The following is a 17,640-nucleotide window of genomic DNA, read 5'->3' as shown; positions in this document are numbered from 1 at the left end:
AATTTTAATAAACAGCCTATTTTGAAATGTCACTGGGGGAAGCCAAGACTCCAGCTGAGCCCTGGCCTGGAGGAAGGAGCAGGGGCAGGGGGAGCGTGCGAATGTGTGTGCGTGCATGCAGCCAGCGTGTGCGCGTGGGAGCGTGGGCACCTCGGCGACACCCCGCTGCAGCCTGCAAGCACACCCTGGCCTTGAAAACCTGCCCGTGCCCCAGGCAGGAACAGACAGGGGATTCTTCTCCCTCCCTCTCAGTCTGGGTCCCCCCCATCTCGCACCCCTCATCTCCCACCCCTCTGTGTGGTCCCCCCCAAGCCTCGGGGCCGAGCTTTGAAATCTGTTGAAAAGAGACCCTTTTTGCCAAAATAAACAGCCTGTCATGTTAAATTACTCTCTCTTCCTCTCTACCTTCCCTGCCTTTGTCCCCCCTCCCCATCCCAGCCTTTTTGTTGGGGGCTGTGCCACTCTGGAGGGCTGTGGGGTGCAGAAGTGCTGGTGCTGGGGCAGAGTATAACCTGCCTCCCTCATCCCAGCGCCCCTGTGCCTGCCAGCTCCTCACCCCACCAGCCCAGCACCCCAAAATCTTTCTGCTGGGTGGTGATGGCCTCTTGCAGGGTCTGGCGTGCAGCAGCCCCACTGCACAGCCCTGCAGAGAGGCAAGCTGGGTGAGGGGCACGGGGGGCTCACTGCAGCTCCTCGCCCTCCTCTGCTGTGCCAGGTGCTCCCTTGCCCCCAGGTTTTTTCCTCTCTCTTGCTCGTACTTGCCCTTTAGCTTGGGGTTGTTTTCTCTCTCCTGTTTCTAACAGATCAAAAATTCTTGGAACTGTAAAATGCCGAGATGGAAACAGTGATTAGCTCATTCAGGCCAGACTCTCTGCCAGTACCAGGGCACTTGCCACCAGCCCCTGGTGACTTGCCCAGACACTCTGCACTCCAGCCATGTCTTCACAGCCTAACTGACCTTCCCACTAGGAATATTTTCCTGTTGTTTTTGGGCCAGTGGAGCTGTGCTCAGCTTGGGCTGATTGTGGGGCTGAGTGTCCAGATGCTGCCCCAAATGCCCATGCACTGTCCCTGCCCTATGGCTCATCCCAGGCAGCGTGGCCCCAGCCAGGGCTCAGCCACTCACCGCGTGGCACGGAGCTCCTGTGCCCACCACCTGATCTGCACCGTGCTGCTCAGAGCTCTGCTCAGCACCTGGCAGCACCTCCAGCTGCTGCCACCTCTTCTGGCTGGCCAGCTTTGTCACCAGATGTGCCACTGCCCAGCATCACTCCTCACACGGTGCCTGCAGCAGGGTCACTCACTGTGCTGCCTGTGCCTGGCAGCAGCCAGGAAAATGTTCCTCCAGGGCCCCTTGCCTATGGGGGAGAGGAGAGAATGAGAAGGGGAGAGGAAGTGATAGAGGAAGGGGAAAGGGGAATAGGAAAGGAGAAAAACAGGGTGAAGAACAGGAAGGAGGGAAAGAGGAAGAAAGAAGGAAGGGAAAGGCAGAAGGAGGAAAGAGGAAAAGGAAAAGGGGGGAAAGGGAAAAGGGGAAAAGGGGAAAGGGGAAAAGGGGAAAAGGGGAGGTCCCAGCCTGCAGGAAGACAGCATTTGCAGCACCAACCTCTTGATTGTGGCACCCAGAGGTCTGAAAAGTGCAGGGATGAGCTGCGGGGATCACATCACACTGGCTCTTCCTGGTGCCAGAGCTCTGGCTGCAGGACGCCAGGGTCACACTGTGACAAGAGGGCAGGGTTACCCCACTAGCACCAAGACATCTGGGGGGACAGCCATGTTTCCCTGCCCTGCCCAGCCTTACCTTTCTATAGAACCACTCCTGGCTCTCAGTTCAGCTTCGGCATGAGGCCCACAGCCTCCTCCATCATTCCTGCCAGGCACTGACAGAAGGAATGTCCTGGCTGCTGCTGAGGCAGAGACTCCCTCCATGACAGAATGATGTTCCATGGGCACACAGCAACCCTGCCAGCAGTGAGCCATGCCCCACCACCCCCAGAAAAGTGGTGGTCTACATCTCTCTGCCCTCTTTTTCCCACACCAGGGCATGAAGCAGTAATCTCTCTTGTCTGGCTTGGGTTCAGCATTCTTCAGGATAAGTCCAAGCCACACTGATGGGGGTCTGCTGCTTTTGGTTCCTCTCTGGGATGCCAGCCAGCTTGTCTTTCCCACATGATGGAGGAGGGCAAGACCTGCCCCCTCAGCCCTGGCAGACAAGCCATCGGTGTGGGGGACTGAGCATCCCGTGCTCAGATGGGCTGAAACCTGAAGTGCAGAGCTCAGGCAAGGAAATGCAGAGCCCATCACCTGCTGTGGGGGTTTAAAATCTGGCTGAGATTCCCCTCAGCTCAGAGCACCCGCAGCCTCCTGGTATTGAGAAGCCCCGTGCAGGCTTAATGACTGGGACTGCAGGTGCCCAAGGATGCTGTGCAGGTGGAAGCTCTGACCCTTGGGAGACAGAACTCCTTCAGTCGGCTGGCAGAAGGGTGGATGAACGTGAGGGCTTCACCGGGAACTGAAGGAGGCACTAGAAATAACCCCTGGGGAGATCCAGAAACCTCATCTGGGCTGTTTAAAAGGTTAAGCGTGACCGCAGGAGATGGGAGGAGCGGCCACGAGCCCCAGGGCGCTCTCCCTCCCTTCCTCACGAGTGGTCCCGTCTCGGGCCCTGCTGCCACGGAGCCTCCCCCGCTACCCCAGTCCCTTCCCTGCCCTGACCAAGGCAGAATGGGTTTGCAGGAAAGCCTGGGACGGCTGAACACACAGTCCCGCTGCCAGAGCCCAGCTTCCAGCCATAACCCCTGAGCTGCGGCTCCCGGCCTGCCGAGCTCGGGAACGTACCTTTGGAAGGTGCCGGCACTCAGAAAGACAACGTGCCTGGAAATCCCCATTCTGGGATTTGTGGGAGATGGGGGCAAGCGAGGGCAGGTCTGAGGGTACGGGCGCAGGCAGCTCGGGATGCAGCGAGCCGCAGAGCGCGGAGCGGGGCCGGGCACGGCAGCGGCGGGGCTGAAGGACCACCCGCACCGGCCCCGCTGCTCCCACGGTGCCTTTGGGGTACAAACCCCGCTTCGTGCGTCCTGCTGGGTCGGTCCTGCCGCAGCCCGGCAGGGAACACGGTGTGTGCAGCGCGGCGGGCTCGCTGCTAGAGAGGGGAGCAGGGGCTGCCGCACCTGGAGAGCTGGAGCCTGATGGAGCCCGAGCCCGGTGTTGACAGAGCTGCGCCGGGCCTGCAGGGCTGCTCTGGGCACCGGCAAGGCAGGCTCAGGGTCCTGCAGCCCTTCCACTGCCCCGCCCCAGCAGGAGCCTGCCCGGCTCCTGTGTGTGCCGCCCAGGGTGGGAGCAGCCGGGCGGGAAGGGCTGAGCTGGCCGGGCCGGGAGGACAGTGGGTCCTTCACCTGGCACTGCCTGGGAGAGGGTGCTGCCCGCACCTAGTCCCTGTGCCAAGGGCGCTGTGGGAGAGCACAGCGTTGCCTGGCGTGACCCAGCAGTTGAGCACTCGCTGTCACCTTCTGGAGTGGCGGAAGAGGGGCCACGGTGTGACTCAAGCCCCCGCCCTGGGTTTGTCCTGTACCTCTCCCTGGGAGTCACCCAGCACTCGGTGCCTGTCACCGCCCGGCTCTGTTTCCCTCCGCCCGCCCCCGCCGGCCCTGCCCTCCCTGCCCACGCACCTTTGCAGCCGCTCGCAGCAGCGTAAGGCAGCAGCAGAGCTGCCATGGAAGCCAACACCTCCCTCTGGCACAGCTACCTCGGGGTGATCGTGTCCCGCGAGAGGCAGCGCATGGAGCATTTCCAGCGGGCCGAGGACATCCTGCTCACCCTGCTGGAGAGTGTCCATGCCAGGGATCCCCGCTTCCTCGTGGACTACGCCAGGAACCTGGAAGCCTTCGAGTTCGCTCTCTGTGCCTCTGAGGACGCTGTCACTCTCGAGGTGCCCCTGCGCGTTGACGGCGATACCCTGCGTGTGCTGGCATGCCAGAGCAGGGACAGCCCGGGCAGGCATCCTTCAGAGCTGAACACCTGCTGCCTGGAAGTGCGCTCTCCAGAGACTGATTTGGAGGACTGGACTGGTGGTGTGGATGTGATGGAGCACGGAGGTGGTGCGGGGTGCCTGCTTCCAGGCAAAATCCTCCAGCACCTGAAAGAGCTCCTTGTTTCAGCCATCGTGCACTGCCAACGCCTCTTCCTGCTTCAGCCAGGTGGGTACACTGGCAGGGTGCTTCCCAGCCAGGAGCTGCCTGCCCAACTTCCCAGCTTGGCAGTGATCCCTATGCAAACGTGCTGAGACCTATGTTCCTGGGCATGTGGCCCACCCAAAAGCTGCAGGGGCAGGTTAGCGAGCACCTTGCTGTGTGCTGGGATGGGCTTTACCCCCAGCTAAGGAAGGGGAGATGCAAACTGTTTCCTGCCATCCCAGGGCATCAGAGTCATCCTCAGGCATCTTCACCTGGGATTGATGGCGCCCTTCTTGGTGGGTGCAGAGTCCACCCAGACCTGCTGTTAGTCCCCAGGTAGGGTTTGCTCAAGGACTTGGTGTGCTTGGCTTACCCTCACCACATTCTCCCCTCTGCCTCTCAGCCTCCAAGTGCCCCCTGCTCTCTGGAGGAGGCTGTTTGGAGAGTGAGCTGGGAGTGCATCAGAGCTGGACCAGGACCGTGGGGCATGGGCCTGACCCTGTGAGCACACAGCTGGCAGCAGTGTCCTCGGAAAAGACATGGTGGGAGGGGATCCTGGGAATTTCCCATAGCTGTTCCATAACCCTTTTCATGCATTTCCATCTCCCAATGTGCTTCTTGAAGTAAAGCTCAGCCAGAGTGACAGGGTGATGTGAGAGGACCAGTGGGTCTGAAAGTCTCTTAACCCTGTCCCAGCAAGTCCAGCATCCCCTCCTTCCTCCGTGGCCAAGCCAGTGACCTTCATCTTCCTCCACCCCCAGAAAGCAATGAACCTTTCCTGGTCCATTTTTCTTGGACTGCATTGCTTTTCTTGGCACTGTTCAGCCACCCAGAAGCACAGCTCGGTTTGATTGCTTGAGACTTCCTGCTGTGCCTGACCTTGACCCCTGTGACTCTTCTTCCTGTAAAACCACCCCAGCATGGCTGGGAGAGGGATTTTACCGGGGGAACTGCCCCAGACTGCAGCACTGGGAAGGGCTGGGTCGAGTAGGGTGGGACATGGCCACGGGTGCTACAGCACAGACCTGGTTCAGCCTGCGGGACCGGCTGTGCTAACCTGCTCACTGCTGCCAAACCCTCTGCATCCAGGTGACATCAGTGCTGAAAATCTGCGGGAAGATGCCATGGAGCTCTCCCTGCTGATCCGCGGCAGCTGGAAGACCATTCGCTTTGACATCGTTCCTGTGGTGAGGAGGCAGCAGGAGCCGCTGCAGCTCCAGAGGCGGCAGGGCGGCAGGGGCTTCCCCGAAGGCAGCCTCAGCAGGGCCACGGAGGAGGCTCACTTTGTCCCTGCCTCTCCCCGCTGCTGGAGGTGAGAGGCTCGGCTGCCTGCACAGCGGGGTGACCCTGCGCCAGGCATGCCCCCTGGCTGGCAGCACTGCTGGGTGTGGGCAAAAAGAGGTTGGGACAGGGCGGGGACATGTCAGCAGGGGTTGAGGTCACCCCCTCATGATGCTCAAACCCTCTTCCCTGTGTTGGAGAAAAAAACCTCAGCCAAGTTTCAGACAGCTCAGGGAAAGAGAGGGAATGCAACCGAAGGAGCCCCCTGAAATTATCCACTGGAGCTGCACCCTGACTGTGCAGAGGGTGGCAGCTCTCAGAGCCCTGCTTGGGCTTCAGAGAAAAGCCTGGCACATGGCAGCAGCAGGCAGAGCTGCCTGCCAAGGTGGGCTGCAGGACAAAACAGGGCTGGACTGATGTATCTTGCCTGCCCTGTGGAGGAGCTGAGCAGCCAGCTGGACCAGTCCCTATCTATTTTGGGAACAAGGTGCTCCAACTGGATGCCCAGCCTCTCATTGGGGACCAACCAGCCTCCCCTCCCCACTACACATAGGGAAGAACAACCACACTTCACCCCACTCTTGGTCCTCCTGGGAAGGCAGGAGCTGCTCCTCAGTGTTCCCATCTCACTCCACACCTCTGAAGTTCTCCTTTGCCAGAGGCAAGCACAGGAGGTGGATCCAGGAGGATCTTGCAGATCCAAGGTGCTGCATTGTCTGGGACCACTTGTGTGCCATAGAAGCCAAAAATCACTTCAGGCATACTCTCCCCATCCTGGGAGCATGCAGTCTTCATCTCCCCTCCCAGCAGACCCCAATGTCTATCTCCAGATCCTCCAGTCACCTTCCCATCCTGAAGCTGCTCCGAGGAGTGGACACCCTGAAGGGGCCCCGTCTGGACAGCCTTCGCCTGCTCGACCAGCTCCGTGACCAGGACTGGGGAGGGCAGGCTGGGAGAGGCACTCTCACTTTCCAACACCTCAAGGTAGGGTGGTTCTGCTGGTTGGGACCGTGGCTCTCTGGGCAAGCAGAGCCAAGGCTGCTCCCCTGCACACGAACCCACGCAATAGGGTCTGCAAAGCTCTGGGGTGTAGCAGCCCCTGGCTGTGTCTGGGAAGGATGTGTACTGCTGCCAGCCGTGATTAGAGGGCTTTGATCCTTCTTCCTTGGACTGAACCAGCAACCTCCAGCTGGAGACACTTTGTGTGCTCAGAACTGGTGCTCTGCAGGGCATCATCCCCTGGCCCAGGCTGCGGGATGGCATCCCTGTGCCACCCTGCAAGGCTGCCCCATGCCCTGCTGTGCTGCGACGTGCCTGTACAGGGCTGAGGGTGGCATTTCTGCTGACAAAAAACCTCCTCTCCCCACCCAGCCTGTTTTCAACAGTCTGGAGCCATGCCAGCTGGCCATGCTGGGGACAGCACCCAGTGGCACAATCCAGGTGTGCCCTGCATTTTGATGGCTCTCCAAGCCAAGGGTCAAGAAGAATGCAAGGATGTTTTCTGCCTACAGAGTGGCTCCACCTCCTAGGAACCCAAATCCTGTGTACTTTGCTTTGTGCTGTATTCTTTGATGTTTTGGGGGTGGTGGTTGTGGGAGTTTTTTTTAAAGAAAAAGGGCAGATACATGTATCTGGCCTTCAGAAAAGTATCAACTGCTCCACCCCGCATGGATTCAGCCTAAGTGGGGCTGCAGGGTGTGAAGGGACAACCTTCCCGGCATCAGGCCTTGTCCGATCCTGTGCTCTTCTCTCCCTCCTCACAGATGGTGTTGCTGTGGAGCACAGAGCTCTTCCCCTCCCCGGAGGACTGGCAGGACCTGGAAGGCTCTGTCTACAGGCTCTTGGTGATCCTTCTCCGCTGCCTGGCCATCCAGCACCTGCCCCACTTCCTGAACCCAGAGGAAAACCTCTTCCAAGGAGCTGCCCCAGACCTTGCCTCCCTCTACCATAAAGTGGAGAGCTTTGCCTGGGACCCCCAACGCTTCCTGCGCTTCCATTTTGGCCTCCACGGGTTCAGTGGCAGCTGCCAGGCAGACACGGAGACCCGAGCCCTGCTGCAGCTCCCCACCAAGGATGGGTCCTGCTGGGACACAGCCTACTTTGACGTGCTGCTCAGCCAGGTAACCCCAGCCCTTCAGCTGGGGCAGCACCACAAGCCACCTGGGCTAGGAAGCTTGGGATGAGCTGCAGTCGGCCCCACCGAGCCCTCTGGCATGCTGTGGAGGTGTGGGAGGCTGGCAGTGCTGGGCATGGAGCTCAGGCAGAGCGGGGAGCCCTGTCCCCTCACTCCCCACCCACCTTTAGTTTCAGGTGTACCGGATCCAGGACAGTGCACGCCGCGCTGCAGCGTCCCAGCTCCTCTCCAGGATCCGCCAAGAAATCCCTCAGCAGAGCTGAGTGGGACCCTGCTGCTGCCCCATCGGGGTGTCTCAAAACTCTGGGGGGGGTGCAAGGAGAGCTACAGGGCCAGGGAGCAGCGTGCTGCTGTGTCATTTTATTGAGGAAAGGTGGTACGGGGGACAGAGCACACCTGCTGCAGCTGGGGCATACACAGCACCTGGTGCACCTGGGCACTGGGTGCTGCGTGGTACAGAATCTGGAGGGGGATGGCTGGCATTCTGCACTGCAGGGTGGGGAAGGCTGAGGTTGTTGGTGATGGGAGGGGAAGGGACCTGTGGTCAGACCCTGCATCCAGCCCCTGTCAGCTTGCTGAGGGTCACCATGCCCTGGGGCCAGGGGAAGGGAAAGGACTGAGGGGCCAGGACTTAGGGGGTGATGGGAGGAGTGGTATTGAGCCACGTCTCACATCTGCTGAGCACGGCCCTCTCCTCCATGTCCCCTGCTCTCCCAGCTCCTTTCCACTGTGCCTTGGCTTGCTGGATGTTGCCGTGGCTCCTGCCAGCATCCCAGGGAGGCAGCGGAGTCCCTCTGCTGCCAGCTGCCAGGCAGTGCCAGGCCACCTCCCCCAGCAGGGGTGCTCACAGCCGGCTGCGGTGGCAGCGCTGGAGGGCATCTCGCAGGGCTCCAAGCACTCGCTCCACGTTGGCCCTGGTTGAGTTGCAGCCCATGAGGCCGATGCGCAGGACCTGGAGGAGAAGGGTGAGTGTCTGTGCCTCGGCAGCCCCGTGCGGAGGGAGTGGGGGACGCACAGCCAGGCGGGAGTGGTTGTGCGCAGCTCCCTTGCTCGTATTTAACGCACCGTTCTCTATAAAGAGGTGTCGCCCCGCTAATTACGTGCGTGGTTATTCAATTAGGAGGTGATTGTGTGCGGTTATGCTGCTATGCGTTGCTCCGGGCAATGGGACGCGCTGTGCCAGCCACACGCTGTGGCAGCCAGAGGGTGGCAGTGAACGCGGGGATCTGTGCCCAGCCGTGGGCAGCAGGAGGGGAGGACTGTGCCCACCTTGCCCACCGTGGGACCCAGGCCCCCAGCGATCTCCATGCCGTGGTTGTCCATCAGAAAGGCCGTGATGTCCTTCCAGTTGTAGCCCTCAGGCACCCTGACAGTGGTGATGGTGGGGAGTCTGGCCTCCTGAGGAAGAGAGAAACTGCTGTCAGTCCCACGGCCCCTGGTGACCCCAGCACAGTGCCAGGAGAGAGCATCACGGAGCGGGGAGATTTTTCTCTGGCATCAAAAGCTGCCCAGGCACATCTCCAGCTGCCCAGGGCTGTGTCCTCACGCTGCCCCGCTCGGTGGTGGTGGTGGTGGCCTTGCCCTGCACCCACCTCCTCCTCCACAAAGAGCTCAAGCCCCATGTCAAGCAGCCCCCGGCACAGCAGGATGCAGTTGGCCCGGTGTCGCTCCCAGGAGCTCTCCAGACCCTGTGGGCAGAGAGGAGAGAGGAGGTCTCTGCTGCTGGCAGGCATCTCCTGGCACCCAGGGTTCCTGCAAGCCCCACGGGCACTGCTGGTGCTGCCCTGCCTGCCTGATGCCACTCACCAGTTCTGCCAGCAGGGCCAAGCCCTCCCGCAGGCTGAAGAAGCTGTTGATGGGTGCTGTGTGGTGGTACCTGCGAGGGGCACCCACAGCGTTCAGCTTGCGCGCAGCACAGCAGCCCCGTGCTCGTGGCCAGGGAAACTGAGGCACAGCATCCTCCCTCCTCATCACCCAGTGCAGAGGGTTGTGAGCATGCAGCAGCCAGGGAGATGGGGAGGCAGGGCCTGAGCCCTGGAGGGCAGGCAGCCCCGAGCCAGGACAGAGGCTGGCTGGGGAGCGCTTGTCCCGGTCTGTAAGAGGAGAGCCCGCCCTCACCTCCGCGGCTCCCCGTCACAGCCCCAGTAGTTTGCCAAGCAGCCCATGTCCAGATAGAAGGATGGGGGCTTTGTCTTCCTCCTCAGCAGCTTCTCCCTGGTGAAACAGAGCACTGGGGAGAGGTAGGACCTTGACCCCACCAGCTCCAAGGTGGGAGGGAGGACTCCCCTAAGGTGAGTGCAGAGATTGGCTCCAGCTCCCAGCCACTGCCCAGGGATGGGATGGGCTCTACCCCCAGAGTGGGACAGAGGCAGGTGAGAGGTGACAGCCTCCCCCAGCCCCATCGCCTTCCACCCTGGTGAGACCGGGCTGCTCTTACCTGGCTCTCTCACTGAATGAGATGGGGGCACTGCCAGGGGGTGCGTTGAGGACTTTCTGGGACCCTGAGTACAGGACATCGATCTCTGCCCCAAGAGGGAAGACAGCTCCTTAGGAATCAGAGGCTCCCAGCAGGAAAATGCTGAGCCCTCCAACCTGGCTGCAAGTGGTGGGTGTGAGGCACAAGGATGGCACACAGGGCAGGTCCTGCTCATGTTCAGGCTGCTTTGGGAGGGCGCCTGGCACTGCTGATGTCCCCCAAGGGGAACAGGCTGGACCAATTTCTAGTGCTGCTAGCCAAAATGCAGGTGGAGGGGCTGATCCCACTGCTCTCTCTCCCTGTCCCAGGCATGAGCCCCTCTGTCCCCTGGTTGCCCATGATGGCACTGTGGCTCTTACCCTGCTGGTCCATGAAGACGGGGGCTCCCCCAAGCGATGCCACTGCATCCACAAGCAGCAGGCAGCCATGCCTGTGGGAGGACAGAGCTCAGCCTGGTGCTCCTGCCACCTCCTCTTGCCACATCTCTGCCTGCAGCCCTGGCATCCTGCTCCCTGCAGGGGCCGCGTGTCTCACTGGCACCAACTGCTTCCAGCACAACAGGGCCAGAGGAAAGCCCAGCACAGATAAATCCCCAGGCCCAAATCCCCAGTGGTGACTTTGGGGTGCCCACCACGCACTGACCGGTGGCACAGCTCGCCCAGCCCCTCCAGCGGCTGCAGCACCCCTGTGGAGGACTCGCCGTGGGTGATGAAGAGCACCAAAGGTCTGTGCTGCACCAGGCCCTGCAGGACACAGGGGGAAGGTGACCACACTGGAGGTCAGCTGGTGCCCTCTGCACAGTGGCCAGCACTCACCTGCTCAATGTCTTGTGGAGTGAAGTACTTGCCCGGGAGCTTCAGCAGCTCACAGACATTGGCTCCTGGGAAGAATTTGGGCAGAGGAGAGTGAGGTTTGGGCATGCTTCCCACTGGGCAGTCACCTGCTCCGTGGGGCAATTGGTCACGCATGAACCAGGAGCAGAGCCACCTGCCAGAGTCTGGCCTCCTGCAGGTTTGCACAGTGGAAAAGCCATAAAGCACCACAAATGGAGTGGCAGCATTTTTGGAGAAACCTGGAGCGCTCTCTAGCAGAGTGCTCTCTGGTTTTGTAAGCCCTGTCACCGCGCACTGCCAGGACTGGGACAGCAAACCAGGGCACCTGCAAGCCCATTCCCCTCAGCCCTGCCACACCATCTGCCTGTTCCCAGCATACCCAGCCTCCTGGCAATATCGGCGGCACGTTGTCCCCAGATGCCATTGATGGCCACCAGCACGGTGTCACCTTGCTCGAGCAGGTTGACGAGGGCAGCCTCCATGGCACAGTGGCCGGTGCCGCTGACGGCCAGGCTCAGCCTGTTCTGTGTCTGGAAGGCGTACTGGATGCCTGCCTTGATCTCATCCATCACCTGCGGCAGCAGGACACTGGCCAGCACTGCTACTGCCCCTCTTGCCCCAGCAGAGCTGTTCCAGCCCCTCCTGGGGGTGAGGAAGAGGAGGGGAGGGAAGGAAAGCTGGGCTGGGGCAGCTCACCTGCAGCACTTCAGGGTGCATGTGGCCCAGGAGCTGGCGGGCGCCCGCAGCCTGGATGCGGCGGGGCACGTTGCTGGGCCCCGGGCCGAGCAGCAGCCTCTCGGGCACGGCCAGGGGCCGCAGCAGCTCCTCCGGAGGGGCAACGCGGAGCACGCTGCTGGCCATGGCACGCCGTGCTGTCCCCAGGAGATGAGCCCAGAGAAGAGGAGTGTTGGAGGCTGCCTGAGCAGCTGCCAGCATTGCAGCACAGTCTATCCTGTGCCAGCAGTGTCCAGTGTCCCCATGGACCTTGACCCAGAAATCAGTGCTCCCCCCCACCAGTCTGGACTCTACCCCTGGCTGCCTCCCCTGCCCGGTTAATGTGTCACCAGTGCTATCCCTGCTGTCTTGGGCCCCTCATTTTGGGGGATGCTCCCTTGCTGGTGCTCAGAGCATCACTCTCCAGGTACGCCAGCCTCTGGGACTCCCAAGCACTGAGGCAGTCCCTGTCCCCATGGCCCCCACAACTCCAGGGCTAATGTCTCCCAACAGTATCCCAGCAGGTGGGATCCCTGCTCTGGGCACCTAGATCCTGTGCTGAGACTGGTCTGGCACAGCTGCCATGGTCGTAGCTCCTCCTGCAGCACGTTCCTGTTGACCAGAGCTCCCTGACCAGGGACCTGCCTTGCAGAGGGACAGCCTGAGGGAGGCTGGCCAGTGGACTGATGTGCACCAGGGCTGTGGACTGGGACACGGACACAGTGAGCTGCAGGCTCATGAGCATCCCAGTGTGTCCTGAGAATGCTACAGGCCTCACGTGGGGTCGATATTCTGTCACCTGCTGTATGTACCCACAGCACATTGCCTTGTGCCTCTGCCACATTCTCTGCCATCATACCCTGAAATGCAAACAAGCTGCCTGCTGCCAGCTTTAGCAGAGCCCTGAGCATGTTCCTGCCCAGAGGAGCCCCTCAGTGAGCAAAGCTTTGGCTGGGATGGCAGCACAGGGGTGGGAATTCCCACCCGGCAGAACTGGCACCAGTGGCCGCTGCTGAAGACAAACGGGACAGAGGCACGGGGCCAGCAACAGTGCCAGGTGAGAGCACATCTGCCGGGCAGCCAGGTGGTGACCACTGGGAGGAGCTGGGGCAGATGAGTTTGATCCCGCATGGCTGATGGAAGCCACAAGCAGCCTGGGGACTGCTGCCCAGCCATCATCCCACCAAAGCGATGACGACATATCTGATGAAGGAGATCTCCCTGTCCTCTAGGGAGATTTGAAGATTTGGGGCATGGCTGGGGTGGGGAAGGGACGCGTGGCCTCGGGGCTGCCGTGGGGCGAGGCTGGCCGTGCTGCTGGAAACAGCTGGCAGCGAAGGAATAATCCGCTTTCTGCGCTGGCTCTGAATTCCGGGCGCAGATGGGCAGGAGCGGCCGTGCCCCGGGGAGGCGGGCGGGGGCTCGGCGGACGGAGGAGCGAACTGACGGCGCCGGGACCGGGGGCACAGGAAGCCCTGGCCAGCGCCGCTCCTCGGAATACTGCGCCGGGGAACAGCGGTAGCGGTGTGCGTCCGGGGTACCGGGGTACCGAGGTACCGGGGTACCGGGCCGGTGCCGGTTGCCAGGCGACAGCTGCCGAGTGCCGCCCCGCCCCGCCCCGCCCCGCCCCGCCCCTGCGGCGGATCCGCGGCTCGCCCGGGGCCGGGGGATGCGCTGACGTCACCGCTCCATCCCCGAGCGCGCCCTCCCGGTCCCCGCGTCCCCCTCCGGGCGGCGGCGGCCGCCAACCAGCGCGTGGGGCGGGGACCGCAGGGGCGGGGCCGCTGCCACCCGCACCGGCACCGGCACCGACACCGGCACCGCATCGCACCGCGCGGCTCGGCCTCATGCCGGCGCCCCCCGCCCACGGCTGAGCGCCGCGCCCCTCCGAACCGGCCACGGCCGCGGCCGCGGGCAGCACAGGTAGGGGCGGGCGGCAGCGCGGGGCAGCCCCGCCGCGCCCCCCGGGGCGCTGGCCGCGGGGGGGACCGGGGCTGCTCCGGGGTGGCGGTGCCGCCCCTCGTGGTCCCGGCGGGGACGAAGCGCGGCGGGCGGGAGCGGGATGCGCATCCCCGAGGGTCCGGCGGGGCGGGGGGGCCGCGGCCAGTGGCCATTTTGCGGAGCCCCCCGATGCTCGAAGTTGCGGATGTGGGAAACTGCCCTCGGGTCCCCAGCGCGGTGACCGCCGGGTGCCGCCCCACCTTCCAGAAGGATCCAGCCGGGGTGCGGCGGGGGGGGCTGCCCGCGGACGAGGAGACGCCTCTGCCGCCCCGGCCCCGGCCAGGGTGCGAAGGGGGAGGATGCCATCCCCGCAGCCCATGGCGGGGGACACAGGAACCCCTTGTCACCCCAGAGCCACCCCTGCTCTTCCCTCGGGGCAGATGGCTGTGGTTATGCAGCTGAGCCATCTTGCGTCATCACCATCATAATGCCTCAGAGTGAAACAGCAGCGCTGGAGGGAGTGGTGGATGCCCCACCTGGGGCTCTCGCCGCGGGTGGCTGGCAAAGATGCTGCGATGCTAAGGCTGTTCTTGGCCCCCAAGGACGAGCAGCTGCCGGTGACCTTGCGCTGTGGAGTGGCTGGACAAGGGCCGCCATGTCACTGCGGGCCAGTGCAGTGGCTGCTGGCTGTTGAAGGGACAGGTGCCGGGGCGCAGGGCCAGTGCAGAGCTCCACGCTTGGTCATCCAGGTTCGCAGGGAGCAGCCCTGCACCTGCCCTATTGTCTTACTCCTCTGCTTCCTTCTCCCTCCCTCCCTCCTCCTCCTCCCCCTCACGGGGCAGTGACCCCTCCCCTAGATCCTGCAGACCCCGTGTGAGCCGGGCTCCTGCCTGCTCGGGTCCCATGCGGCAGCATCAGGGCGCGGGGAGGACAAGGGACCAGCCGAGCATCTCCCGTAGCACCGCACAGGCAGGAACCCTTCCATCCCAGCAGCCAGAGCAGCCCCGTGCAGGTGGCCTCTGTGGCACTGGGGGCAGGGAGGCAGAGAGCCTCCCCCTCCCCTGGGTATGGCCAGGGGTGTGGTGGCTCTGCCATCTCGGCATGCTGCTGCTGACCTCCATTTTGTCTGGGAGGTGGCAGCTGGCGCTGGCAAAGATGCTGCCACCATCCTCCACCTCCCTGCATATGGCAAGAGCTGCAGCCCCTCAAGCCCTGAGTGCAGTGGGAATCTGTTGTGCTCCCCCTCCCTGGCTACCTTTCTCCATGCCCAGCAATGCTGGGCACCCATCAGAGCTCACTGCCTTTTCTGTGCAGCTTTTCCCTGCTTTGGGTTGGCATGTCTGGAAGAGAGGATGGAGGGAGCCGGGATGGGGGTGGGGTTACTTTGCAGCAGAGATGGGAAGCAGAACCCCTCATCCATGTCCTTACACTTGCTACCTGTAAACTGAATCTGCATGGGAATTCTCAGGGAGCTGCAAACTCTGCCCTGGGGCTGTGTCCCGCGTTGGGGTGGGCAGGAGGTGAGGAGGACAGGGCAGGGTACCAGGGGCTGGCTTTCTTCTGAGTGTGGGGGGCATCTGCCCTTGTCCTGGGCTGTCCTCTGAGCTGCTTCCCTGCCTGCAGGTGCTGTCTGGAGAAAACTGCACCGTCATGGCCCCTTGTCCTGTGTGGGGCGGGAGGTGGGTGAGGAGCTTGGCTGGCAGGCGTTGATGGTGCCATGTCATCCAGCAACGTGTTCCCTGCTGCCCTAGAGGCAGCACACAGTCCCGTGGTCCCAGTCAGAGCTGGGGGGGCCCCAACAAAGGGTGCAGGGGAAGGGCTCCACAACAAAGCCTGGCAGCTGCTGAGAATACACTGGTGCAGCCAAACGGGGCGTCCACCCTCGCCCTCACTGAGGTGACGTGGGGCTGGATGTGAGCAGACAAAGGGAAACTCACCTTGGATTTCCCTGGCTGCAGGCAGCTCCCCATCTGCTGGAGCTGGGGGACCGGCAGCACAGCACGTTCCTGAGCATCCTTTGGGGAAGAGCTTGCTGGTTGGTGGCACTTGGGGACAATGCTTCCTGTCCTGTTGGTCACCTCTCAGCAGGAGAGGCTGCCAGTTGGTAGCCCCTGGACTTAAGAGCGGTTTCATTAGCTAATCTGCCCAATTAATCTTAGCTGATCCAGTTAATCATGGCTCTCCAGGCCTTTTGCTCCTCACTGGGGGTGACTGGTGTGTCATGGGGATGGGCAGAGCCAGCAGGCTGCACAGGAAAGGGGGGGAAGAGATGCCCTGCAGGACTGGGGGACAGGTCCAGATGTTGCCCCTGGCCCCAGGAATTTGCCATTCCTCTCTGCAGCCTCTCTTGTGAGTAGGGCAGCCCTGGGAGGTGGCAGGGAGGGAACAGGGAGCAGGGCTTTGGTGCTGGCACGCTCCCAGCGAAGGGCTGGCCGTGGCTTATCGAATTTCTCTCGATGGCAGCAGATTAAGCAGGCGGTGGCTGCTCTGGCTGTCCCCAGGCAGAGCGAGCTGGCCGGGCTGGAGCTGCCCACAGCCTGGGGGGGATGCCTGGCCCTGGCCCTGCCCCTGGCCCTGGCCCTGGCCCTGGCCCTGCTCACTGCAGCCTGGCCCCTCTCTGCACAGGATGCTGAGTGCCCAGCGGTGCCAGGGGTGCAGGCTGAATGCCTCCCTGAGCCAGGGATGTGAGGCAGGGGAAGGAAAGGAGGGTGAGAAGCTGCTGGGTCAGTGTCTGCTGGGGGTCCCCAAGGGCACACGGTGTCACCTGGGGTCCTTGTGCTGCTGTGGCAGGGGTGGAACGGGAGAGCTGCAGAGGAGCAGAGGGAAGCAGTGCGTCGCCCACCAAGGATGCTGAGGGAGATGGATGGAGCAGAAAATGGAACTGGGACTCTGCAGCAGGGAATACTGGCCAGGAGAGGAGCTCACACTGCTGGGCAAGGACAGACAGATGGGAATACACTGGGGTGTAGCCTGTGGATGGCAGGGAGGGAGAAAAGGTCCTGCTGGCCAGGAGGGAGGTTCTCACGGCCAGCAGTGGTGGGGGTACGGGGTGTGGGGCTGAGCAGGCAGAAAAAGGCAAAGGGAGGAAATCAGCACCAAGGGAAGGTACACAGCAGGATGGGGAACACAGGAAAGTGGTTCAAAGGAGAAATCAGAGTTTCTTTGTGGGAAGTGATGGGGCTGGAGTGGCTGGGAATGGCACAGGGGTGGGAGGGGATAAGAGCAGGGGCTGAGGTGGCCCAGGGCAGGCAGCAGGAGGTCCTGGGGCGCTCACTGATGGGTGTTGCTGTTCTGGGGCTGTGCTGGAGGCAGGAGTCCAGCGACCTGAGCCACCTCTTCAGATCCCTGGTAGCTGGAGGGGCTGCAGAGCTGGGGGAAAGGAGCTGCCCTGATGCAGGAGGAGAGGGAAATGTTTGACACGGGCAGTTGTCTGGTGAATGGGGATGAATCCATTGTCCTTGAGCGGTGCCACAGGGTGGAGCAGCTCGAGCTCTTGGCCTCCTGAAGATGCAGCCCTATCACATGGGAATATATCCAATCGTTTTCACAGGAAAAACAACTCCTTCATTCCCCTTTGGCAAGCACTTCTGTTTAATTTTTCCTTTCCCCAGCTGAGTGGGGAGGCGGAGGCCACTGGGAGGCAGCAGCCCACTTGCTTGCTTAGGGACTCAAGGGTGGTGTTAAACACCTGCTTAAAATAATCCAAGCTCAAGAAAGCCTGAGACCAAGCGCTTGAACTCTGGGATTTATGGGTGTGATCACTGGCTGAGCACAGTGGGAGCTCTGGAGCCATCCCAGCAGGAAGATAAGAGGGGGGCTTGGGAACTCCAACAGAAGCAGCTTTGTCCTCTGCATGCTGTTGGACATGCCAGCTCACTTATAAAATAGGCAAAGGGTTTCTGAAAGGCAGTGCCAAGCTTGTAACACTTTCTTGATGCAAATTTTTCCACTGTGTCTATGGTTTCCTCTCACCCCCTTGGAAATCAAACCACAGCTGTCAGACCTCAGGTAGTTTTAAAGCCATCCCCTTCTCTTGGGATACTTTTTATTCTGTGGATTTGTTTTTTTCTTCCCTTCAGCCCCCCCTGC

At 61.9% G+C, this 17,640-nt stretch overlaps 2 protein-coding genes across 2 annotated transcripts; one reads left to right on the top strand and one right to left on the bottom strand.

Annotated features, from left to right (window-relative positions):
* The first annotated feature begins 2,905 nt into the window (after positions 1–2,905).
* Positions 2,906–7,850, top strand: MAB21L4 (mab-21 like 4). Its single transcript, XM_041486786.1, has 6 exons — positions 2,906–2,933; positions 3,696–4,196; positions 5,262–5,484; positions 6,284–6,437; positions 7,217–7,573; positions 7,758–7,850. Exons 1-6 carry the CDS (start codon positions 2,906–2,908, stop codon positions 7,848–7,850), a joined length of 1,356 nt encoding a protein of 451 aa, XP_041342720.1.
* A 276-nt stretch (positions 7,851–8,126) lies between these two features.
* AGXT (alanine--glyoxylate and serine--pyruvate aminotransferase) lies at positions 8,127–11,772 on the bottom strand. Its single transcript, XM_041487008.1, has 11 exons — positions 11,593–11,772; positions 11,276–11,468; positions 10,879–10,943; positions 10,706–10,806; positions 10,423–10,493; positions 10,025–10,109; positions 9,706–9,801; positions 9,394–9,463; positions 9,180–9,275; positions 8,857–8,985; positions 8,127–8,539 (listed from the first exon to the last, which is right to left on the bottom strand). The coding sequence occupies exons 1-11, from the start codon at positions 11,755–11,757 to the stop codon at positions 8,432–8,434; spliced, it is 1,179 nt and encodes a 392-aa protein (XP_041342942.1). The 5' UTR covers positions 11,758–11,772; the 3' UTR covers positions 8,127–8,431.
* Between the last annotated feature and the right edge of the window lie 5,868 nt (positions 11,773–17,640).

The sequence above is a fragment of the Pyrgilauda ruficollis genome, unplaced genomic scaffold (assembly GCF_017590135.1).
Source record: "Pyrgilauda ruficollis isolate IOZ18807 unplaced genomic scaffold, ASM1759013v1 scaffold79, whole genome shotgun sequence".
NCBI classification, from domain to species: domain Eukaryota; kingdom Metazoa; phylum Chordata; class Aves; order Passeriformes; family Passeridae; genus Pyrgilauda; species Pyrgilauda ruficollis.
The sequence above is the reverse complement of the archived record's forward strand: the minus strand, read 5'-3'. Positions and strand labels throughout refer to the sequence as shown.

What these genes read in the sequence shown, in the direction of transcription:
- MAB21L4 (XM_041486786.1), top strand. Translation starts at nt 2,906, where the DNA reads ATGGGGGCAAGCGAGGGCAGGTCTGAGG. An exon ending in AAGCGAGGGCAGGTCTGAGG is followed by an intron (nt 2,934 to 3,695) that starts GTACGGGCGCAG and finishes CAGCAGCGTAAG; the next exon opens with GCAGCAGCAGAGCTGCCATG. An exon ending in CCTCTTCCTGCTTCAGCCAG is followed by an intron (nt 4,197 to 5,261) that starts GTGGGTACACTG and finishes CTCTGCATCCAG; the next exon opens with GTGACATCAGTGCTGAAAAT.
- AGXT (XM_041487008.1), bottom strand. Translation starts at nt 11,757, where the DNA reads ATGGCCAGCAGCGTGCTCCGCGTTGCCCCTCCGGAGGAGCTGCTGCGG. An exon ending in CGATATTGCCAGGAGGCTGG is followed by an intron (nt 10,944 to 11,275) that starts GTATGCTGGGAA and finishes AATTCTTCCCAG; the next exon opens with GAGCCAATGTCTGTGAGCTG. An exon ending in TGTGACGGGGAGCCGCGGAG is followed by an intron (nt 9,464 to 9,705) that starts GTGAGGGCGGGC and finishes TGCCCCTCGCAG; the next exon opens with GTACCACCACACAGCACCCA.